Here is a 26,408-nt window from a genome sequence, read left to right on the forward strand (position 1 = left end):
GTGTGTGTGTGTGTGTGTGTGTGTGTGTGTGTGTGTGTGTGTGTGTGTGTGTGTGTGTGTGTGTGTTTTTGTGTGTGTGTGTGTGTGTGTGTGTGTGGCTGCTTGTACTAGTCCGGATTGATGCCAATTTATAGTGCTAGCTCACTGAGATACCATGCCGCAGTTTAACATGAATACCCCACTCAGACACAATGTACTGACTCCGAGCCGACCAGTTCTTGTTTTAGCCCCTGTACCAGACAGGGTAACAACAAGTACCATCTTTTAACATCTTGTGGTATGATGCGACCGGGAATCGAACCCCGGACCTTCCGCTCTCCTTGCGGACGCTCTACCACTCGCCCACGGAGGCGGTCCCAAAGATTAAGGAATGATGGCGTCGGATCTATGAGTTTATTAAAAGTAGTTTGTATTTGTAGATTGTGTTAGATTACCCCATTTGCATATTCATCGGATCGTGATACGCACAATTTATAGGTTAGCTCATCGATAACACTATCCAGTATATGGTAACTGTAAATGCTATTAAGTGACTTTGAACGTGAACTCGATCCATTGGCAGTCATTCGTCACTTCATCATTCGACCCTCTACTCAAATCTAATTCTACGAGCCATACCGGTAACAAATTTATACAACACCGAACTGGCTGCCGTTGTACAAAACAACCTTAGCCCTACGACTGTCGTAAGTCTATGTTAATGTATGGGAGTTACGACCACCTTAGCGCTACAACTGTCGTAAGTCTATGTTAATGTATGGGAGTTACGACCACCTTAGCGCTACAACTGTCGTAAGTCTATGTTAATGTATGGGAGTTACGACCACCTTAGCGCTACAACTGTCGTAAGTCTATGTTAATGTATGGGAGTTACGACCACCTTAGCGCTACAACTGTCGTAAGTCTATTTTAATGTATGGGACTTACGACGACCTTAGCGCTACAACTGTCGTAAGTCCATGTTAATGTATGGGAGTTACGACCTCCTTAGCGCTACAACTGTCGTAAGTCCATGTTAATGTATGGGAGTTACGACCACCTTAGCGCTACAACTGTCGTAAGTCTATGTTAATGTATGGGAGTTACGACCACCTTAGCGCTACAACTGTCGTAAGTCTATGTTAATGTATGGGAGTTACGACCACCTTAGCGCTACAACTGTCGTAAGTCTATTTTAATGTATGGGACTTACGACCACCTTAGCGCTACAACTGTCGTAAGTCCATGTTAATGTATGGGAGTTACGACCTCCTTAGCGCTACAACTGTCGTAAGTCTATGTTAATGCATGGGAGTTACGATCTCCTATGAAACATATTATATGTGCATACTTAGCCTTAGTCAATGCTGATAATATCAAAACTAGCACTAGCATATGTGACACAATCATATTAACTGCTTGTAAATATAACCTTAAAAGTGTCATCATGAACTTTAACAGTACTGGAATATTTCCTTGTAAAAAAGAATGGAGAAGAATTGTATGTGATGCAATATCCTCATATGAAGAAGGAGAGGTCATTGAGAGAGGATCTGGTCCGATACAGGTCAGTTCACTCTAAACTTAAACTACATGTATTATGGAAACTAGGACTAACTTATCCTCATCTAAGGTATTGCATCCAATACTCCCTTAAGATAGCTTCCCGACCCATTACATCACGGGAATGTTCTAAATGTGGCAGACATGCCTATGATTTTGTACGTGTACTTCTACACTGTGAATATTTTATAAATGTTCGAAATGAATTCTTCTCCACCCTCATTGACAAACTGGATATCGAAAGTTATGTTCAAATTGAACCTCTGGAAGAAAATGATACGCTCGCACTATTCTGGGGCTCAGTAAACATACAATCTGGAATTATGAACCAGATTACATGAGAAAACATATCATTGATATTCTGTGAATATGTCTTAAATTTCAGAAACGTATTAGATTAACCCCAAATTCATCTGTTGTATCGTTATAGTGCTCACTTGTGTACATAGTAAATGACGCATATATATATATATATATATATATATATATATATATATGTGTGTGTGTGTGTGTGTGTGTGTGTGTGTGTGTGTGTGTGTGTGTGTGTGTGTGTGTGTGTGTGTGTGTGTGTATTTTACGTGTTAATAATGCACCCATCTATATAAATACTAGCACAATGCATTTGCTCTGAGAATATCAGAGATTTTGTAAATCTTCGGATGTAACTTCTGGAGGAAATAAAGAAATTCATTCATTCATTCATTCATTCATTCATTCATTCATTCATTCATTCATTCATTCATTCATTCATTCATTCATTCATGGGAGTTACGATCACCTTAGCGCTAATTTCGCTTTGAACAACGACGCCCTTGACTACAAGCAAATAGTTTTCACTTTAGTCTCACTTTATAAATTCGATCTATGTAATCCAAATCAATGTCTTTAAAGCAAATTGGGATGACTTTTATATAAAGTTCGCAAAATATGAGTTGAGAAATCTACAAATGTTTTTGAATTAGAAAATGCGCTGGGTTTTACGCTATATGTAAGCGATATTATAAAGAGAACAAAACTGGGCCTTATTGCACTCATGTGGCCACTCATGTGACCTTATTGCACTCATGTGGCCACTCATGTGACCTTATTGCACTCATGTGACCTTATTGCACTCACGTGACCACTTAAAGGTAGCGAGCGAGAGCTCATTCCAAGCGCTGCTTAGTCCCAAACATACGTCAAAACAAGTAGCTATAACACTGGTGTCATGCAGGAATTCCACTGTGATGTACATAGGCCACGTGCTTCTTTGGGTCTTCCAACCTTTTTCATATCGCTCGATGACTTCCTTTGATCCCGTTGACCTTCGATAGTGCTCTCAGTGTGTGAGTTTGTCGGGCTGGCCGCTTGTAGCAATATTTCAGCCATATCGCGGCAGCAGTACAACAGAATTGGGCTTCAAGAATTATGTGGAGAATCGAACCCTGGTATCGAAACCAATGGTTTAAGCACAAGGCTACTCAACCGCCTCAATAACGCTGTCATTATTTTGAATATTTTTGTCTGAATTACCATCACACACCTGATCTACCCGTGACGTATTTTAACCAAAGACGAATTTTTCTATGTATCTATTCCATATTGATGAACGTTCGAAAAGCCTGAAGCAATTACCTACGTCAGAACTTTTTACAAAAGTACAAACCCCTAGCGAATGACCGGACGGTGATTTGATCACCAGCGTTGTGATCGTGATATATTTTCCTTCCCACATCCTGATGACATACTATTGATGGATTATAGATCAGCGAAGCTGGGCGTTTGCACCGACTTAACGTCACACTTCCCCAAGGCACAGCGGACTAGCGTCGCCTTGATCGATCAGGTGTAAATGACTCAAATTTTATTTTATATTTTATCTTTCTCCATAAAGTAAAAAATAGTTAAATTATTAATCAAAATATGATTTTTTGAAACACCATCTGGCGTTTTTGAAATAAATTAAAAAAGCATAATTATAGGTTATTCAGCGTATATATGTAAATATATGGTTACCACTTCGGTGTAAAAGTGAAACACACATTTGTATGACATACATATAATTTATAATTTGTTTAAAACATTATAATGTGGATAATAAACATCTTGACAATATTTCTGTCCATTCGTCTATCGTCATAATGTTTTCTAAATGTACAAACGTTTTTCTGTGGAAGATTCTTATTCACTCAATGTAACCTCTTAAACTCGAGGGGCGGTAGGCTTGCCGAGTGGTTAACGCGTTCGTTCGTCACGCCGAAGACCCGGGTTCAATTTCCGACATGGGTACTATGTGTGAAGCCCATTTCTGGCGTCCCCCACCGTGATATTGCTGGAATATTGCCAAAAGCAGAGAAAACACATACTCAACTACTCGTAAACTCGAATTCTGTTAACACGGTGCACCATTTAAGAAAATAATCTTGACCGGCAATATCTTACATAGGCGCTCCGCTTCTCTCGCACAACAGATAATTCGATACATTGTAATCTCTAGAAGGACTTCGACTGTAAGGGCATTGTATTTCAAAACGTTTTCTTTGGTTTGGAGTTTTTTTCTACGATATGAAAATTACACATCACTTGGACATATGACAATGGTATGAATGAGTGAGTGCATGTTGTTGAACGCCGCAACATTATTTCAGCTATATCATCGCGGCAACCTGCGACCCAGTCTAGATGCTACAACCGGTGGTTGATGGCATAAACAGCGATCCAAGACAGTGGATGTCATGTTACAGGAACACAATCAACCATTATGTATCGTACAATTTGTTCATCCGATCCGCATTCTATCGGCTGTACAGGAATGCTGAGAAATCTATTCTTCCTCGAAATCCAAATGAGATGGCAGTGCTTCTTTTGTTAATGACCCAATGGTCAAAATCGCATCACTGTTGCGTGACAGTTTGACGTCCCATAGCTTCTAGTGTCCGTTAATCGTGGGTTCGAATAAAAAATTCGCCCGATTACATGTGGCACTTCGAATAATTTGAAGTTTAACTCCAGCCATTTCACACAGAATATGTAGTGTTATTACTTTGAAAGGAAGTTCAAAGAAAGAAGGAACATGCTTTATTTGTATATGCTCTCTTCCCTCATTACTCCGTTTTCCATCATATTATAAGTACACAGTGTAACGTGTGAATATAAGAGACGACCATGTAAGCTTCTATCCATTTGCCTTATATTTAAACTAAAGAATGAAAACACAAATCTTATTTTTTTCAGAAATGTTATTTTAATTTTCCAAGTTCCATGTTAATGAATCTGAAACATCTAGATGTTTTTACAGTAAAACATTCTGTAAACGCCGAAGACATCTAACTGGAATAGAGGTACAGTGACACTTTATTCCAGTGGACTTATTCCTATACATATTCATCTTTCTTAAAATCGATGGCTATGTCCTGAAAAGGTCCTGGTGTACCATTATGGTATCCCAGAAAACACAGACAGTCAACCTTTGTATATATTCAAAGGGACATTGTACGATACCTACGATTCGTTTATCAGGTAACAGATTAACGAGATTCAACTGTATGTGGTTGATTTTAATTTAAAAATTCAATAAAATATTCACCAACCGTTTTATTGTTAAGAAAGATGATCATTATATTTAATCAGAAAATACCCACATTCACGAATTTCTCCTACAATGTTGATTCTGAAGGTCGAAATGGTTATCCTGAACATTGTAGTTGACGGGATTGCAATACTCAAACTGTTTTAAGTATTTATGTGTCCCATGTATTCTTGTTCCATTTTATGCGCCCCCAAATAATGCCTGGAACTGAGGAGCACCAGCTCCAGTGGTACCAGTAGTTCCTGGAAGTCCTCCAGTGCCGGTTGATCCTGGCATAGCACCTGGCATAGCACCTTGCATACTACCTGGCATAGCACCTGGCATAGCACCTGGCATACTACCTGGCATAGCACCTGGCATAGCAGCAGAACTTGCAAATAAGTTGTTGCCATTCAAACCCCCTCCAAAGCCAGGATTAGGTTGGATCAGCTCTGTGGCCCTTTTGGCATCACGGCCGATCTTGCAGCACAGTGGTATGATACTGATACACGATCCAGCGCTTAAACCTCTGGTTGCACACAGCTGAAAGTCAAGACAAAGGGTTACTATGACGCCAGTGTTAGGCATAGAGTTACATGTGGTAGGAAAAACGCCCAAGTTACTTTAGCAGAACTCTGGCACAGTAATCGTGAGCAGGAAAAAAAGAAAAAGTTGTCACCACACACAGTAGGTGAGGAGAAGTGGGATTTAACGTCGTGTTCAAGGTTATTGCACTTATATAACGACGTGCATGTGTGTGTGCTGGCCCACTGAGATATCATGCCACAGTTGGATGTAACATGGACACCCCACGCAGACACATTATACTGACTCCAAGCCGGACTATCCTGGTGCTATTCCCTTAATGCCGAGCGATAAGTACCATCTTTAAACGTCTTTTGGTATAACGCAGCCGGGGATCGAACCACATGCCTTCCGCTCTCGCGGCAAACGCTCTATCCACTACACCACTGAGGTGGTCACCACAGTCAGTAACTCATATTCCAATAAGCAAGTGACACTGGTCATGAGCGAGTTGGGTTCATCGCAGTGTTGAACACTATTATGTGTGTTATATCACCACGTGGGAGCTTGTCGTGAGAGGAAAGAAAGTGACGCAAGTCACTTGGCATAAATGGAGACACTCTGCACAGCACCTTGACTACGGCCCACTTGACCACGATGGAAAGATGAGATAAACTAATGACAAGGCCACCAACATGATATGCCAAACAGACCACAATCACTGATCTTTGGAATTGTTGTCATCCTTATCGTGAACAGATACTATATATACTTAATTTAATACCTGCCTTCAAAATAATGGAAGGAAGAGGTATATTCCCCACTATGGGAGAATAGAAGGGGAAAATCCTAAAACATATTCCATCACGAAATGATGATGGCGTCTTCCATAGCAAATGTGTTTTTCCTTAATGCATACATTTACAACAAACCAGCAAACATCACAAGGTGTATATATAGTCATACGAACATGCTCATCTGTCAGAGATATAACATTGTACCAGTTTAGTTTGGTTGTAGTTCTCTCTTGTATGCATTTTAAGTATATTTAAAAAAAGAGAAAACAAAGTCACAGGTTATTCACTAAGTTGTGTCCTTAAATTTATCTCATTTAGAATCATCAAACTTACTGCTAGTCCGTGCCCATTAAGAGCCGCTGCATTGGCGAATCCCTCGATGTTAGTGGTGGATGTGTGTCCCTGGTTAGGAGCCAGTGTGAATGGTTCTCCAAGTATTCCAATCCTGGGAAAAATATTTATAAGAAGAATGAGTTTAGGAGTCAGTAATAATGGTTCTCCAAGTATTCCAATCCTGGGAAGAATATATATAAGAAGAACGAGTTTAGGAGTCAGTAATAATGGTTCTCCAAGTATTCCAATCCTGGGAAAATATATATAAGAAGAACGAGTTTAGCAGTCAGTGATAATGGTTCTCCAAGTATTCCAATCCTGGGAAAATATATATAAGAAGAACGAGTTTAGCAGTCAGTGATAATGGTTCTCCAAGTATTCCAATCCTGGGAAAATATATATAAGAAGAACGAGTTTAGGAGTCAGTAATAATGGTTCTCCAAGTATTCCAATCCTGGGAAATTATATATAAGAAGAACGAGTTTAGGAGTCAGTAATAATGGTTCTCCAAGTATTCCAATCCTGGGAAATTATATATAAGAAGAACGAGTTTAGGAAACAGTGATAATGGTTCTCCAAGTATTCCAAGCTTGAGAAATTATATATTAAGAACAACGAGTTGGGTCAATTTTAAAAGCTAACACTGATGATCCTACTGGTAAAGCTTTCTTTTTGAGTTAATTGCAAATTTATTCTTAGATCACATGGTATCCCATAACAAAATGTATGTGGAGGGTCGAAATGGATTATAATCTGTGCTAAGCTGTTAAGCAATTTCACAAAATTGAGTTCGACTTTTCAGAGTAATACTTTGCTCATGGGATGATGGACATAGTTCGAGACAGCAGGGAATTAGACACATCCAGTTCGACACACCCGGGTTCAAATAGTGATATTTTTACCGGGACCGGACTGTGTGTTCGAACCAACTGGGATTCGCTACAACGAGATTCGCCTGTACATGTCCGTATTCGTCAGGTTTTACTTGTTGACAAATTAACGGAGTGCATTTGGGACATTAACTTCATTTTGTCCATTACTGATCCCGAAAATTATTGGTCCAATTTAACACAATTTCTTTATTGAATGTTGTTTGTTTCGCCGGATTGGATTGTATTCATAAAAAAGGGTTTCATAACTTTTTCCTGGTATCTATGCGTACATTGCTCTTGTTATGATAGATTACATTTTACTATCATATTGGCTGGTATTTTACATTTTGTAATTACACGCACATTATACATCACCGGGTGAGTGAGTGAGTTGGGTTTAACGCTTTTAACAGTATTCCAGTGATATGACGACGTGTCAGGTAAATGTGGGAGGAAAGTCCGAAGTGATGCAGGTATCAGACGTTTACCACTTCGGTGAAACCCAAGAGCGCGGGTATGGTGCTGACAAACCTAGAAACATAATCGGGGCGAACCGGGATTCGAACCCACAATCATAGGTTTCTGGCGTACCCAAGGGACGCAACTCTGCACAGCGAATCGCGGCACCTTAGACGACTGGGCAATCCGTGCCCCCCTCAGCCTCCATAAATATCCCAAGTGGTCATACACTGAGTATTGAATATTGGGTAGTATATAATACATACAGCACGACGTATGAGTTTATGAGATTCTTGATACAATATTTTGCATTTTACATTCTAAATACGAAATAGTAGTACACAAACCAAACAGAGCGTTAAAGGTTAGGCTCATGATAAATTACATCCATGGCCCGCCTCCACAAAGCGATCTTAGTGCTACTACCACTAATCTGTGTTAATAAAAAATGTAAGGAATATCTAGAAGAAGTCAAAACAAGGTTGGAGAGACAACTTCATATATAGGGGCTAATCACTTACCCACTCACTCACCCACTCACCCAACAACTGACTCGCCACTCACTACCAACTCTCTCAACTACTGACTCACCCACTGACTGACTGACTGACATACTCACTCACCCATCCTGCTACTGGCTGAACCACTGGCTGACTCAACCACTGACCACAGACTCACTGACTGACTCACCAACTGACTGAGTCAAAGACTCAAAATCTGACCCAACTACTGACTTAATCACTCACTCAACCACTTACTGACTCACCTACTCAACCTCTGACCCAACTACTTGCTCAACCACTAACTGATTCCACTCAACCACTGACTCACCGACTGACTCACTCAACCACTGACTTACGTACTCACCAAGTCAACTACTGACCCAACTACTGGCTCAACCACTGACCTATTCACTCAACCACTGACTCACTGACTGACTCACTCAACCACTGACTTACTCACTCACCTTCTCAACCACTGGCCCAACTACTTGCTCAACTGCTGACTGATTCACTCAACCACTGACTGACTCACTCAACCACTGACTCACTCAACCACTGGCCCAACTACTTGCTCAACTGCTGACTGATTCACTCAACCACTGACTGACTGACTGATTCACTCAACCACTGTGGGTGACTGACTGACTCACCTACTGACTCAAATCACTCACTCAACCACTGACTCTCTCACTCACCTACTCAATCACTGACCCAACTACTGACTCTCCCACTCATTCTCTCACTTACTCTGAGTTCGGTCTTCTGCGTGCGAACCAAACGTTCTGAGCGTTGTCGATGATGTTTCCGAGTGCCTGGCTTACACAGCCGTCCTCTACACGTCCGTATTCGGTTGCAATCAGTTGGAATTGCCCTCTGGTCTGTGACTGACCGGAAACGCTCACTCGGGCCTCCATCTGGACGCGTTGACGGTCAAACCATCCCCCACCCCATCTGTTCTGTCTTGCCTGTATGAGACGGACATATGTTATTTCATATGTCTAGCTGTCTAGGTTATCATGCTCAAGAGAAAGAATAATGGCCTTGCATTTTAGCGGAAAATATATTTCATATTTTTTGGAAGTTTGACACATTCATAGTTTGTGATTGGTTGTGATGTGAAATATGTGAGGTGAGGTGAGGTGAAATTGGGTTTAACGTCGCGTCCAAGATTATTGCACTTATATAGCGACGTGCATGCACGTGTATGTGTGTGTGTGGCTGCTTGTACTAGTCCGGACTGATGCCGATTTATAGCGCTAGCTCACTGAGATACCATGCCGCAGTTTAACATGAATACCCCACTCAGACACAGTATACTGACTCCGAGCCGACCAGTCCTTGTTTTAGCCCCTTAATGCCGAGCGCCAGACAGGATAACAACAAGTACAATCTTTTAACGTCTTTTTGTATGACGCGGCCCGGGATCGAACCCTGGAGCTTCCGCTCTCCGGGCGGACGCTCTACCACTAGACCACGGAGGCGGTCTGAAATATGTTGAGCAGGAGACATTGAGAGTAGATGGCTTGGAATGTATTGTGTCTTGTCAGTCGTGGGGCAGTGGTGTCGTGTCGTGTCTTGTCGTGGGGTAGTCGTCTCGTGTCGTGTCCTGTCGTGGGGCAGTCGTGTCGTGTTGTGTCGTGGGGTAGCTGGTCGTGGCGTGGCGTGGCGTGGCGTGGCGTGGCGTGGCGTGGCGTGTTCTGTTCTTTATTCATATACCCAACAGGGCTTGGTACCAGTTTCGGTGAGATAAGTTAACGGCACTGAATAATTCTCGAACTTGAAACATGCAGAGTTTGCGATTGGTATACTGTGATGATTTCTGGATGACATACGTTAACCCCAAATGAGCACATGTGACTTTGCTTTTGAAGAACAATGACCTAATGATAAAAATGAAAGGTGATGGTCCATTTACATACCTCTACATTAACATACACCTCTACATATGTCAAGACGAGGCCCTGTGGCCTTTAGTACAAGTTAACGTAAAAAATGTTGAGAATGGGATCTTATATTGAACGCATGCTTGAGGAACACAGCAACAGATCTTATGACATCAGTATTTTTAGCAGTTTTACATATTCACCACTGAGTCGGTACTAACAGTTGTAACAGGATGTTAATAATGTGTTCTTATAATTGAATACTTATCACAAATGCACAGGACATGACACCAGTCGTAAACAACATATATATATTTCAATTTGTACACAACGAACTTGAAAATTCCACTGTCTAACATTTCCGCGATTCCGAAAGTTTCGAAATTTACTAACGAATCATCTAAAAACTTTGCAACATATACGGGCATGTGTTTTGGCATGTTAGTTGTCAGATGGCCTTTGTGTTATGGTAAAATGAACATTGCATGATGGAAGTCACTGAGTATTTTCGCCTATCCTTGCCAATAGATCAACAGGTGCAAGTTTGAAACGCGACTCCGTCCACTCGAGGCATATGACTAACAAGCCGGTGGCACAATTGGCTTCTTGAAGTCACTTCTGCCATGTCACATGTGATTGAGAAACACCTAGAAAATTACATACATGAATATTTACACTAATTAACAGTGTAAACAAGCATTTAGACATATTATTAAGTCATGCTAACGACAAACTAGTTTGAGAAAGAAATAGGTGTACATCACAGTCCTTACCCCATCACGGAATGTCACTCTCAATTCATCCCCATTGGTATTCCGTCCTATGCACGTGTACACAGCTACAGAAGAATATAAAATACAGTTGCATTTATTCTGAAGTTGCAAGCCGAGAACAAGTTTTTTATTTTTTTAGACGACAATCTAGGTACAGTTTGTAAATACCATTGCTGCTGTACCCGCTGTGATATGATGGAAATATTCATATTCATATGGGTGTATGATTCTACATATTTTGAAGATTGTACATATGAATAAAATACGAACACAAAGCAGATGGTGATGTTTTGTACAAATAGGCCCTTTTTAATTTAAAATTTTGTTCTCATAGTATTTCGTTATTGGTTTTTCATCAACAATAATAACCACTGCCATCGACTGATGAAAATGCATTTTTAAAGATTTATTTTTACACCTTGTTCTCAATGAAATAATGATTGTTACACCTGACAAGACTATCAAAATAGATATGTAAGGACACTTCAAACTACGAAATAAAGAACACACAAATGAAAAATACTCACTTATCTCTTCCTGATTTCCGAAACCATTTCTATCTCCAAAGAAAGAATCCCTACCGAACCCCAATCTTTGGAAGGGGGGAACGTCCAGCCCTCTTATTAGCGGTGCGACAGGGTTCTGGTTTCCCTGCCACCCAAACATAGGTTGCTGGCCAATAACAATTTGCACTATCCCTATCAAAGAGAGAACTGCGATACCATGAGGAGCCATGATGTAAACTCGTACAGGTCGACACAGGGTGTGAACGACTTCTTTGACGTGTCCTGCTTATAAAGGTCGTGGGACATAAAGGATAGGTTTAGTATCTGTAGCCAATGAAGCTGTCGTACATTTTATCGCAGGCATTGCCGTTGATTAATGCAGATACCCTTAATCCATGTGCACTCTCCTTGCGTTTTAACTCACGAGCACCTCAGGCGATACTTTATATTTAATTAATTGTCACTTTGCCCCAAAATATCCACGTTCGTTTTGGTTTCTTTAAATCGATTTATACCATAACAGGGCTTAAGCTATATTAATTTGTAATATTGGTTTGTTATACAGTCACGGATTTTCTGTTTTAAGGGAAGATGCTAATGGACATTGTCATTAAGATTTTAGATTTATGAATTTGTTCTCCTAGCTTTTTAGATTGGGTTACTTAATAGATATTATTTATTGTACAATTTGGACAGGATTAACTGTGGATTTATTTTGTTTAAAAAAGGACCTTGCTGCATGAAGTGTTACGTTTTAATCGAATTTTGATACGTCCTTTCGTGGAATCGGCGTTCTTAACGTTCAGACAGATTTATAAACTCAGTACTTTTGTTAATCTTTACTTCGCATTGTGTTATTTAATACATGACTTCAACTGATTTGATAAATGTTAATTTCAGACACAAATTATCCCCTTCATTACACTGCTTAAACAAAATGATACAACATGTTAACATATTAATTATATTGTTCTTTAATTAATTATTTACCTTACATCATGCAAGACGAGCATACAGTGATAATGTCGGTAAAGAATACTTGTTGTTATTTAGGATATAAGTGTATTTATGTCTTTATTTAGAGGTATAAAATCATATATTTGAGATCGCTTAATTTGATGTGAAACCGGAAATTTCATCACGTTGTATCATGTAAACAATCGCGAGAGTTGTGGGCGTGTGGATATGACAGTTTCCACGTCATCATTTAAATTGTACTATGTGTATATTGCTTTAGTTTGTATAAGCTTTTCATCACTTATTTTGGCGAAACATTTTGACATACGTGATATCAATAATCTGTAGGCGAAACCCCTCGGCGTCATACACAGCTGGTCAGTTTGACTAATGAGGCGAAATACACGGTGGAAATCATCATTCACCAGATTGACAATTCTTGACTAACGTCATTTGCTTAACCGCCTCTTCTTTGAAATCATTTTCGTATTTGGGTGTGTAAGTTGTATATCGTGTAACACAGAAGAACCGATTGTCGTGGCATCCCTATCTAGACACACACTTCTACATAAAGAGGCTATCCTAATAGGGCGGTCGGGTAGCCTAGTGGTTAAAGCGTTCGCTCATCACGCCGAAAACCCGGGTTCGATTCCCGACACGGGTACAATGTGTGAAGGCCATTTCTGGTGTCCCCCGCCGTGATATCGCTGGAATATTGCTAAAAGCGGCGTAAAAAACACTCACTCACTCACTCACTCACTCACTATCCTAATATTTAGGGCTGGGACGGGTATATCGGGTACCCGGGTCGCGTGGGTACTGAGTAGGACCCAGCTACCCACAGGACTACCCGGACCCGTGGGTACATATTGTTTAATGACAAATATTATCTAGAATTATATGGTTACACTACAAGTCACTTTCTTTCTGACTATGCACCCATTCCTTCAGATTTTTCATATGGTTGAATAAAGATATAACGTAATTCAACTGCAGTGAATGAAAGGCCAGATTGTTTAATACATGTATCTGAATACATTTTGCCAGGGCTATTCTAAAAATGTTCCCAATCGGACATTTTGAGACATCTCCTTAGACCTACAGCGGGTACCCGGGTAGGGTCGGGTAATAGGGGGGTGGGTACCCGAGTAGTAAATTTGGACTCGTCCCAGCCCTATATCCTACCATACATATCTGTATTAAGATTGATTGGCAGATATAATAAAAAGTAAGTGTCAACGTATTTGTGCTTCCTCTTTTACATGTAATTGTTGTTCAGAAGTGCAGTCGCGGATACTTCTGATTGACCAGTAAGGTCAATCGTGGTGGCGGAACATTTCGGGTTATATAACTATAACGGACTGGGTTGCTGAAATTATTTGCTAATTATTTCGTAACATAATCCCTTCTGTGGTCAACACACTGGTGCTCATAATGTTTGAGGGCCTCGATCCCAGTGGCGGAGAAGGATTCCTCCCTGTGGTCCACAGCAGATATTGACGTCATCATCATTTGCATAATGCTTGCCTGACAGTTTTTGTAAGCTTGGTAAAGGGGTGGAAATGTGACGGCTGCATTCCAAGCCTGTTCATTCAGTTCAACACGGCAGTTTGTGCACAGATGTATTGACCAGGTGGAAGTAATGGCGGTTGATGGTCAGAGCTCTCGGGAGGTAGTCGTCCAGTAGGATTCTTTGGAATATCAGAAAACCGAAGCCATCCTTCTTCTTCGGAGGAGACGTTAGGTGTTTCTACTGCTTTGACTGTTAACCTGGTATCATCACTGAATTTCAGTGATCCATTCGTATAATTTTCACCAACAGTTTGCCTTTTCCAGCCAATGGTATCTGTTTCGGTAGAGTTTTGACACTTGACGTTGAATCCTGCTGAACCTTTGTCATGCTCAGTTAGAACGCCTCCGTGGTCTAGTGGTAGAGCGTCCGCCCGGAGAGCGGAAGGTCCGGGGTTCGATCCCCGACCGCGTCATACCAAAAGACGTTAAAAGATGGTACTTGTTGTTACCCTGTCTGGCGCTCGGCATTAAGGGGCTAAAACAAGGACTGGTCGGCTCGGAGTCAGTATACTGTGTCTGAGTGGGGTATTCATGTTAAAACTGCGGCATGGTATCTCAGTGAGCTAGCACTATAAATCGGCATCAGTCCGGACTAGTACAAGCAGCCACACACACACACGTGCATGCACGTCGCTATATAAGTGCAATAATCTTGGACGCGACGTTAAACCCCATTTCACCTCACCTCACCTCACCTCATGCTCACCTCACAACTCATGGGAGAACACAAGTCATCATGTTTACAGTCATTTCAATGGCGTACGCAATCGGGATGACGTCGTTAGAGGTCTACCCTTTGTGCAAATACAGGAACGTGACGTCACGGTCATATTTTTTTATTTAGCAAAGATTGCCTGAGATACATAGCTTTGACAGTGAACATTAATATATGTTGTACAGATGTTTGATGGGCAGATGACATTAAAATGTTTTTGGAAATTCGTAATATTGTCTTGTTATACATTCGGCCCTCAAATTCGGGTAACATTTGCTTATCAAATAAAGTGGTACTCATCGTTAACATAATTATAAGTTACATAAACTGCAAACCCGTTCCACGCTCGGTTTCATTTTGTGTCTACCAGATTTGATCCAAATATGATGGGAACTACACCGGAATCTGGCAAAGGCATGTCTAAATTTCTTACATGGTAACACAGTAATATATATTTCCAGGCCAAAATATTGCTTATTCAAAGAATATTTATATGATATTGAACTTTGGATGCCAATCTTGTTCATATGAAAATCACACTTGCCTCTTCAGCCGTTGCAAGAAGAATGTTCTATTTTCACATTAGGGTAATTGTTATCATGAACTCCACAAGCATTACTCTCACGTCCAAATCAAATGTTTCGAGATTTATTTATATGCCATGCGTACATGTATGCGAGATATTCACATTAGTGTAATGCAACTCTTATTATTTACACGAGCTTATTGGTTTGACGCACGTTTTGTCAGCGAGATTTGCATTAATCAACGCAACAGGTTTCACTCCGTGGTCTAGTGGTAGAGCGTCCGCCCGGGGAGCGGAAGGTCAGGAGTTCGATCCCCGGCCGCGTCATACCAAAAGACGTTAAAAGATGGTACTTGTTGTAACCCTGTCTGGCGCTCGGCATTAAGGGGCTAAAACAAGGACTGGTCGGCTCGGAGTCAGTATACTGTGTCTGAGAGGGGTATACATGGTATCTCATTGAGCTAGCGCTATAAATCGGCATCAGTCCGGACTAGTACAAGCAGCCAAACACACACACACACACGTGCATGCACGTCGCTATATAAGTGCAATAATCTTGGACGCGACGTTAAACCCCATTTCACCTCACCTCACCTCGATAATTTACAGGCTGCAGGATTAATCGGATCGGGACTATTTAGTTTCACTATGTACGTTTACATTCGCAAATTGCAATGGACAAGGAATAATAAGGACTTATTTTGGCCATACGATTTGCATAAAATAAGAAATAGGAGTAGTGATGAAAGTTTTCAGGTGTTCTTATGAATGACAAATATGCCTTGTTCTTTTGAAATAGTTTACTTTCAAAAACACCAAATGTAGAGTTAAGGCTCAAATGCGCCTCAAAAACGCTGATTATTAAGCTTTTCTGGAAGTCCTTTTCTATGACCCAAACGTATGTTCTTTGGAGATGTCGGTAAGATCCTCAATTGACGGACTCGCTCATAGGTGTATCGAAATTCGAAAAGATCCGTCCGTTTTCGCTTTTGTTGCTCAAAGGTTTGTATCTATGCCATAAGCCAAAATTTGCGATAGACACGACTGAGACTACTTAATAGTCATATGAACATGTCCAATACGTTTCATCACACCATTTCAAAGTTTTCGGTAACTTTAACATTTCCGGTAGACCAACAGCAGGCATATCTTGTATACAGCAGTAGTCATGGTCCGGCTTTACTTTGTTCCAGAGGTAGGCACTTAATATCACGGTACACGTTAGAAATAGTGCAATGGTCTTGGTTTAATTTAGATATATGGTTTATATAAACCATTAAATTGCCGTTGTATAAGCAACACACAAAAAAACCGTGTCTTTTAATTAAACTTTTTATTTTTTTTATAACAAACGAATCACAAACGAAAAAGGAAATTATAAGTTAAATAATGTGCATTCTGTAACACTGTCAACCAAACTATCACCACAAATCATTCCTGATACATGTCATATTATGGCATAATGAGGAACCATAAAGTATTATTATCATATTATCATAATGAAGATTCCGTGCTTTGTCTTATGTATATATTTACAAAAACACTTTTTAAACTTTTGTTAAGATAACATGGCCAAAAACATTTTGGAGTGCAATTTAAATATTGTATCTAAACGTGCCAAACATATTTCCTACATGAAAAACAACACAAAAAGTCACCAGAAGTTCAGGATTCCTGGTTTTTATTTTTTCCAATACATATTCTGTTTTTTGGTTTTCAACTGTGCAAATATATGTGATGGAAATTAAGAAGAATCGACCCTTGATTGCAACATCGAACATGTGGCATATAAAATTGCTCTTCGGAACTGAACATGGGCAAGCTGTTTGCTTGATAAGGTTTATTTCTTTCCTGCGGTGTTACCAAACATAAGTCCAGCACCGGCAGGCGGAGACCCAGGGAGACCTCCAGTCTGCTGTCCTGGTAGGGCGCCGCCCTGGTTAAGACCAGTCATGGGTTGTCCCATAGGCATGCCGGCGACTCCAGAGACTCCACCAAGTTGTCCCATGCCTCCCATCTGGCCCATGCCTCCCATCTGGCCCATGCCTCCCATCTGGCCCATGCCTCCCATCTGACTCTGACCGAATTGGTTGAAGGGGCTGGCGATGGGGGAGGTGGCGCTGGCGGAGTCGCGTCCAATCTTGCCGCACAGGGGGATGATATCTTGGCACATTCCGTTTCTGATGTTCATCGACAAGCAGAGCTGAAATCATGAATAGACGATTGCTACTGGTTATTCACAATATACTAGTGTGTGGATCGCTGAAACATGTGTTAACTAGGTTCTGGATTTTGGGTTCAGTGTTTCACGGAGAAATAATAACAATAACAATAAAAACAATTATATATCTCATTAAATACAGTTTGATTGCGCGAATAAAGGTCAACACTATTAATAAGATCCTGTACAGACAGATGAGGTGGATTGCGACTTATGCTTTGCAACACAAATACACGCCGTGATATAGCTGGAATATTGTTCAAAGCGGCGTCGGGGCGGTCGGGTAGCCTAGTGGTTAAAGCGCTCGCTCGTCAAGCCGAAGACCCGGGTTCGATTCCCGACATGGATACAATGTGTGAAGCCCATTTCTCGTGTGAGGACATGTGCCGTGATATTGCTCGAATATTGCTAAAAGCGGCGTAAAACCATACTCACTCAAAGCGGCGTTAAACTCACTCACTCACTCACTCATACTGACAGAATGGGTCGTAAATAAAACCTACAGCAAGACCACGTCCATTCAGTTCTTCCAGTGCCTCAAAGCCACGCACGATTCCGCTTGAGGTATGACCTTGGTTGGGTCTGAGCACGAAAGGCGATCCAAGCACTCCAGTTCTGTAAGATGAATTGGTAAAATGCATGAAATAATCAAATGTCACAAATCCACCATCTAATCAACACTGATAATTGAGCATGATATGTATAGAATCAACAAATATGTGATTTCGGTTAAAGGATGTAATATTTAAGGTTACTTTTACGGGATGATTCAACCGTACTTTTACATCAGAAGCTTACCCTTTTCACGAAAACCTGGTGTCATCACTGATTTTCAGTCATCTATTCATACAATGTCCACTGTTATTTAGAATCTGTTTGACATTGAAACCATCAATGTCCTCAAGAGCAGGCTTACTCGTAAATAATAATCTGCTCCAGAATCCCCACGGCGTGCCTGCTTGACAGTAAATTGACTTGGGTTTAACGCCGCTTTGAACAGTATTTCAGTTATAGCACGGTGTTTCATTTTAATGTGGGAGGATAGCGAAAAGTGATGCAAGTCTCAGACGGGGATTCACAGGCTTCTGGCTTCTGGCACGCCTACGGGACGTAACTCTGCACAGCGATTTCCGGCATCCTAGAAGACTTGGCAAAAGCATCCGTGGTCTAGTGGTAGAGCGTCTGCCCCGAGAGCGTTCCTTAACCTGCCTATCGCCCGTCATTAAGGACTGGTTTGCTCGGAGTCAGTATCCTGTGTCTGAGTGGGGTATTTATGTTAAACTGCGGCATGGTATCTCAGTGGTATAGCACTATAAATCGGCATCATACACACACACACACACACACACACACACACACACACACACACACACACACACACACACACACACACACACTAGCATGCACATCGCTATGTAAGTACAATAATCTTGAACGCGAAGTTAAACCAAATTTCACCTCACCTTCACCTACTTCATGCCGATGAACTGGGTGATCTGTGTTTTTGTGAATTATTTCTTAGCAAACAAATGATGGGAATGGGGAAATCTATAAGGACTTACTGGGAATTAGACTCTCTTGGCTGGAAGAAGTTCATTCCTTGGAAGTTATCCACGATTCTGCCCAGAGCTTGGCTTGAACAACCATCCTCCACACGACCGTAGCGGGTGACCACCAACTGGAACTGTCCAGCGGTCTGAGACTGACCAGACACGCGGACCACAGCATCCATCTGAATGCGTTGTGGGTTGAACCAACGGTTGATTTGCCATCTCTCTTGCTGATCCTGCAATGATAAATTTATGCATTAAATCACCTATATCCATATGTTAAATGAAACGAACTGTAGGGAAAACTGTATGCCGTAATTCAGTAACACTGTGCAGGGCCACGGAGCTGATCCAACCTTATCCCGGCTTTGGAGGGGTGTGGGGGTGGGGTGGGGGTGGGGGTGGGGGTGGTGGTGGTGTAGGGGGTGGGTGGGGGTGGAGGGTGGGGGGGTGGAGGAGGGTGTGTGTGTGAATGGCACGCCCAACAACAACATGTCGCACCTTAATGCCGAACGCCAAGAAGGGGAACAACCATCTTTTCACATCTTGACGTGACTCGTCAAGGGGACGGAACCACCTACATTCCGGAAATTTGTCAATCCGAACAATTACTCTATAAAATGTACTGTTCTGGTTAATGAGGTTTTACTGTATGTCTATTCCACACAATCTATCTTCCTAACATGACATGTAAATGTCATTGCCTAATGATTAGAAACCTCTGTATTTTCAACAAGAACCCCATGCGTATAGTGATTTCAACCTTTGTGTCGGCAACATGAAATATCCTACACACGTGTATGATATACAACCGTGAAGACGTCTTAACAGATATATAGCGACAGAAAAGTTCTACCTCTCCTGTATATCCTTTATCTTACCTCAGGTTTCCTCTTACAAAATATACCCAATTCCACCACCCCCACCCCCCGCCCACCCCCCTGGGGATTCCGGGTTTAAATATGCTGGTAGCAGTGAATCGGATGGTCAGTCTCTGTCACTTAGTTGATTGCACGTCATCGTACCCAGAGGGCATAAAACATTACTCAGGGAAATATGTTTTTTTCGCTTTTTTCATAATCTCACTGTTTTTGTCTGGTATAGACTCGATAATTAACAGGCCACAATCATATTGCTGAGTGTGGTAAACAATAAGCACAAGCAAACATACCAGTCTTGGCTATACTATAAAAAAAATCCCCAATTCTGTAATAACAATAAATATATACATACTGCTTGAGTGAAGGTCACTCTCATCTCATCGCCATTTGTATTTTTTCCTATACACGTGAAATAGCGTTCTGGAAAGAAATATTCCATATCAGCATATTGAACATAGATGTGAAGTATATTTACGGGAATATACTTTGCAATGATTATGATTTATTTAATTCAACACAAACATGGTTGCTTAAAAATACATTTTCTAGTGTTTGTTAGAGGCAAATCTATATCATTTTCGAATGATTCTTATCTATACACAACGAAAATCATAAAAAAGTAGAAACATTGTAAATACTGAAATAGCAACTAAGCCATGTTTAATTTACAAAATCTCTTGGAAAATTGAAAAAATGATAACCAAAATAATGTAATAGTTTCTAATAATTTCATTCCTACCAATCACCCGCGTATTTATGACAAAGGATTCTTACTTCTTTCTATGTCTACTACACACTTTTAAGATGTCATTTTGATAGATTTGCTTCACCTCATTCGTTTACGTTTGCATATTCTCGCCGTGGTCTAATTGGCAAATTGGGAACACTGAATATGATGTAAATTGAAAACATTATGATATTAAATGCTCAATTAAGATTATAACGATAACCTTTCTAATTCTGTTTCTGTAAATGGTCAATAGCATGGTCAAAAAAATGTACTCACGGGTGTTCCGGTTGTTTCCCCAGATTCCTTGACCACTTCCTATTCCACCTCCAACTCCACCTCCAACTCCAAGTCCACCTCCAACTCCAAGTCCACCTCCAATGCCAGGTTGACCACCGGGTTGAGGCCACCCAGGCTGTTGTCCAAAGTTACCCCAACCGTTGTTACCCCACTGGGCAGAGATCAACCTACCCATCACACCAACAAGGACGAGAACAAGGGTACTTTTGGACGCCATGATCATGTCTGACTAAAACAAACGACCGATTCAAGGTATGGACGACTCCGAAATGGTTACTGCTTTTAAAGGTGGTATTAACTAAAGGCGGAGTGTAGCAGTCCCAGCCAATAGGTGTCGCATGTGCTTATATGATTATGAAGAGCGTCACACTTGAGGAGTGGAGTGATTGATTCATACACCGACACCATCCTTGACACTTCCTTATCCTATGTGCCATTCAGAGTTCAACACGGTCCTGGTCAACTTCCGATTTGACCATTCTGTAATTGGCAGTAATAATAGCTTCAGGAATCTGCATTCCTTTGATTTTTTTCCAGGTATGACAAACAGCCTCAAGCCACACTTAAACGCAAAATATGTAGTAGATAATTAGGGGTGAGGGTCTGATTTTAGGTGAATGATACTAAAAATGTTTGCGTCAGTTTTTAACATTTCGCGAGTTTGAGAGTAACACCTCAACTTACAGCCACCCCCACCCCACGCAACGCTCACCCCAACTACCGCATTTTGCAGGATACTACATTTGATAGAACAAACGTGTATAAGCATATAATTATATAATTTGGTGATGTTTTCGACAAATGTGAATGGCTTTTAATTGGTGAATCATTTGCAGTCATATATCATGGTATGTGGAAATTGTAAGTGCGCACCCCCCACCCCCACCCCACCCCTTGTCCCAAATAAAAATATTAGGGTTTTAATCTAACAGTAATTTAGGGTTAGATTGGCATTAATCGGAATACAAATGGCCAAAAAGGATACACTATTCCGATATCAACTGAGGATTCACAAAAAAGTAATCATCGATTATGAAACAGTGTATGATTTATTCTCTATCATTGTAATTCACCATTGATTTGCTGCAAAATCTAAACAAGACATTGTTTTAGAGCAACACTACAACACTAGGTATTATTTTAAGTGAGTTAGTGAGTATGGTTTTACGCCGCTTTTAGCAATATTCCAGCAATATCACGGCGGGGGACACCAGAAATGGGCTTCACACATTGTACCCATGTCGGGAATCGAACCCGGGTCTTCGGCGTGACGAGCGAACGCTTTAACCACTAGGCTACCCGACCGCCCCTATTATTTTGAGGGTAGATGTAATTGCTTTAATCAAACTGAATTCCATTATATTAGAAAGAGATCATCGACGTAATAACAGTAGAGTGTTTGACTTTTTCTTCTTATAATCATGCATTTATTTTTGCAACATAATACTTAATTAGAAAAAATTTCTTTCGACTTTCGCTCAATACTTATGTATCAGTGCCAGCGATTTATTACAACCTAACATTTTTTTCAGGTCAAATTAGTTCTATATTAATTTTATTACAACTGTTGTTACAACTAAAGATCGTGACATTCTTGATAATCCTAGTTTACACTTGCGGTTAATCTTATGAATGGTATTTTTGGAGGGTCTTCGGGCCATATTCAAAACCTTTTTCACAGGACCGGAAGCTGGTGAGAAGTTGACTAAGGGATGTCAGTGTTGATGAATTGCACTTGGTAAGGATATGTTTGATCTACCCGTAATACACGCCATAGGGTGTATGTTAACATACTCTCTTGACCCTACACAAGTGTGTCAAATCCATCAGAGGGCTTTGGAAGAGTCACTTGGCGGTGGGACATCAATCAGATTATGAGCACTGATATGAATGAAAAGCGACGAAAAGAAATCTATGACTATAATATAATATAATATACTAAAAATCCATTGTACGATTCCAACTGTTTCAAAAGCTGAAGTGTTTGATAGGCATTACTTTTAAGTTGGCGGATGACAAAGTAGACACAATTTATCGATAACAACTTTTTGTTTACTGAAAAGGCGACGTTTCGGAATAGATCCTTGACAACGTATAAATTGTGTCTGGTTTATTTCAAAAGCATGTGTAATAAGTATAAACACACCACTCTCAAGTAGTATCGGTACTGGACCTTCTTTTATACATATGAATATGCCAACATGAATCGTCCATAATACGGGTTGTGTAGTGCAAAGCAATTCCCCATTTTGACATGTGCCAAATGGTCCCCCGTTTTTTTTCAGGTGAACAATTGTCTTGCTTTTGCATGTGTTTGTGTCGGGTGTCACCGGAGGGGCAGGATACGCTCACCTTTTTGCTTCATAAACGCATGCTTATTATTTTAACCTCAACCTTGATCAAACAACTTATGAGCAAGAGTCTTATGACGCTCTTTGAAATCTTGGTAGAAAGAGACATATTCGATTGTATCTAAAAATGTGTGAAATGTAAACACCAAAGGCTAGAGCTGATGGAATAATGCTCAACATGATGGGAAAGTTGACTATTGGAAAGTTGAAGTCATCCCTCTTGTCATACAGATTTGTCACGGGATAGTGCTTTGTCACTCTTAAGCGTTATGCAGAAATCTAAATATGAAACAGATGAGGCGGTCTGTGGATGATGCGACAAAGTGGATCTCGTTAGACTCTGACTTGGTTGATTGTATCCTATCCCAATTGCGTGGATCGATGGTCGTGTTGTCATTCCCTGGATTGTCTGGTTCAGACTCGGTTATTTACAGCCCACCGCCATTCAGTGGACAGCGTAAAACAACAATCTAATTAACAAATGCAACTGAAAATACTTGCATCGCAGAACAGTTCAATTTGTTTGTACCTAGTGTGATGTACAAAACCTCAATGAGACTGACATTGTCTGTCTCTTAAAATGAAGTTTGCAACTCGAAGTCATGAAGGTTGGAGCTTTGCCAATACCTCGATAACTCGAAGTCATGAGAACGCAGCAATACATATAGTAGTTCGAGACCCAGTTGCCCATAAGAATTGTGCAGGAGCGTGCAATTACTGCGTCTTTGACGATGTATTGAGTTTATGGAGTTCGATTTAACGAGCTTTCATAGTACATAGTTCTTATAAAACAGACAAGGTATATTTCTTCAGAGTTGTTTATTTTTATTAAATAAAAATCTACCCCTGCTCTTCGTATCGATCCGTATAACAGATTGGTGTCATTAGCCGCGGAAATAGGGAATATAATATCCCTGTTATGCTCCACTTATACTTAGGATGCGTCTAAAGCAATGAGAGTACAGCCTAAACATTATGTTTCTTATTGTCAGGTACCCGATCATTACAACAACTGCACACATAAGTCAAGTCCAACAAAGGTATACATTCTTTGATTTTAAATGGGAGGAAAGTATGGATATGGTGCTGACGAACAACTAAAATACAATCGGGCAAATCTAGGATTCGAACCAGCGATCTGAAGTTTCAGGATGCCTAATGGACTCTGAGGAGTTGCACAAGGAACTGCGGCGCTTTAGATGACTGGATCACTTGTGTTCCCTAGTTAACAGATAAGGTGGGAACAAGAGAGACAGTTCTCAAAATTTTAATATATTTCCACATTTGTGTTTCTTTTACACTTACTTTTTTTGCAAATAGTGTGAGTGCCTGTTGCTTCCGGAAGAGCAGGACATGCTTACACTTTTCGCGAACACCTGGTGTTGTCACTGATCTTCAGTGATCCATTTATATAATTTTACGCCCAATGGAATCTGGTTCGGCAGATAAAGGAGACAGATTATCCCTTGATATACTTCAAGGAGTAAAACTAGGGATATCGGTGTCTTCAATGGATTTTAATAATTTAGACAGAGGTGTTTCTCCATGATGAGAGGTTCAATGTGATGTACATATTGATGACGTTAAAAGATTAATAAGCTGATTGATTGATTCAGTGATTGACACTGTCAGGTTGCATGTTACACGGCTGCACGACAACTTACTGTTTGTGGTGCCCCGGGGTACATGCGTCAACCATCGCCATGACACTTCAGACTGCCTATATATATATCCTGTATAATTGTGTTTATTGCTTTTGGTACTGTCGGGATATACGTACTGAACACTAAATTCAGGTTCTTGTTAATAGATGCACTGATCACGAGGTGCCAACCATTTGATGTTCGGCGTTTTGGGAGGGCTTGTGGTGGTTATGGTCGATTTGCGGGGGGTAGAGAGTCGCTCTGGGATGGTCGTTCCCCTTACTCCTTTGCTTTTCTTTTTTAAGTGTACAGGTGTTTTAAATGAGTTTACTATTGTTCCATTTCTAAACAAGTTTTAACAGTGACAAAAGAATTTAATCAATGTTTTATGTATCATATTATTTAGAAGCACATAACCCAAACCTCTATTTATTAAATATACCGGTGTTTGATTGTTCTGAAAATGGATCCCTCAGGTTTCTAAAATTCTTCAAATTCAATTTTTTTGTGTGTATTTTACACAAGTCTGTTTATTTCATTCTCTGTGAGGTGTGCGGAAGTTTTAAATAATAAGTGTTTGTGGTTTAGTTGACCTGCGATTTTCATTTGCATCGATTCCATCATATTGATATGGATATATAAATATATAGCATATCTTCATGTAGAGTGAGTGAGTGAGTGAGGCTAACAACGCAATAGACAGTGTTTCAGTCAGGCTTGATAAGTGGAAGGTTGAAAGTGTACTGCCCCCTATCCCCGTCCCCCCTTAATATGTGCGCTTAATCCAACCATTTCTAAATGCACACGTCACGGGCTCTAGCAGATTCATCGGTACCAGAAGTGCGTAGGTGTCTGAACCGCATGTCTTGTCTTTCCATATCTCTCGCGTCAAGGATGACTAGTAATGTATGTTTCCTGCATGTTCATTCATACAGATTTAGTATTTTGTGATTGCTGACAATAAATACTCCTTTTTTTTAAATGATATTGTTCAAAACATAAAATGTCAATGCAAGAGAGTAATCACTTCTTGATTATCCGCCGAAAACACATCATGGGATTTTTTAAATATAAAACGTAAATAATCTGTCTCGACTACCTGCCGAACCAGAATCCATTTGACATAAGGGGCAAAAAAGCTGTGAAAATTATATGAATGGAACACTGAAAATCAGTGATGACGCCAGGTATTTGCGAATAGGGTGAGCATATCCAGCTCTATCAG

At 40.6% G+C, this 26,408-nt stretch overlaps 2 protein-coding genes across 2 annotated transcripts; both read right to left on the reverse strand.

Annotated features, from left to right (window-relative positions):
• Nucleotides 1-4,745: 4,745 nt before the first annotated feature.
• On the reverse strand, nucleotides 4,746-12,016 carry LOC124138864. Its single transcript, XM_046505750.2, has 5 exons — nucleotides 11,762-12,016; nucleotides 11,235-11,299; nucleotides 9,326-9,543; nucleotides 6,745-6,856; nucleotides 4,746-5,632 (listed from the first exon to the last, which is right to left on the reverse strand). The coding sequence occupies exons 1-5, from the start codon at nucleotides 11,967-11,969 to the stop codon at nucleotides 5,291-5,293; spliced, it is 945 nt and encodes a 314-aa protein (XP_046361706.1). The 5' UTR covers nucleotides 11,970-12,016; the 3' UTR covers nucleotides 4,746-5,290.
• Nucleotides 12,017-16,824: 4,808 nt separating this feature from the next.
• LOC124138865 lies at nucleotides 16,825-21,479 on the reverse strand. Its single transcript, XM_046505751.2, has 5 exons — nucleotides 21,169-21,479; nucleotides 20,515-20,582; nucleotides 19,294-19,517; nucleotides 18,235-18,346; nucleotides 16,825-17,713 (listed from the first exon to the last, which is right to left on the reverse strand). Exons 1-5 carry the CDS (start codon nucleotides 21,410-21,412, stop codon nucleotides 17,351-17,353), a joined length of 1,011 nt encoding a protein of 336 aa, XP_046361707.2. The 5' UTR covers nucleotides 21,413-21,479; the 3' UTR covers nucleotides 16,825-17,350.
• Between the last annotated feature and the right edge of the window lie 4,929 nt (nucleotides 21,480-26,408).

The sequence above is a fragment of the Haliotis rufescens genome, unplaced genomic scaffold (assembly GCF_023055435.1).
Source record: "Haliotis rufescens isolate VD_foot unplaced genomic scaffold, xgHalRufe1.0.p SCAF_2, whole genome shotgun sequence".
NCBI classification, from domain to species: domain Eukaryota; kingdom Metazoa; phylum Mollusca; class Gastropoda; order Lepetellida; family Haliotidae; genus Haliotis; species Haliotis rufescens.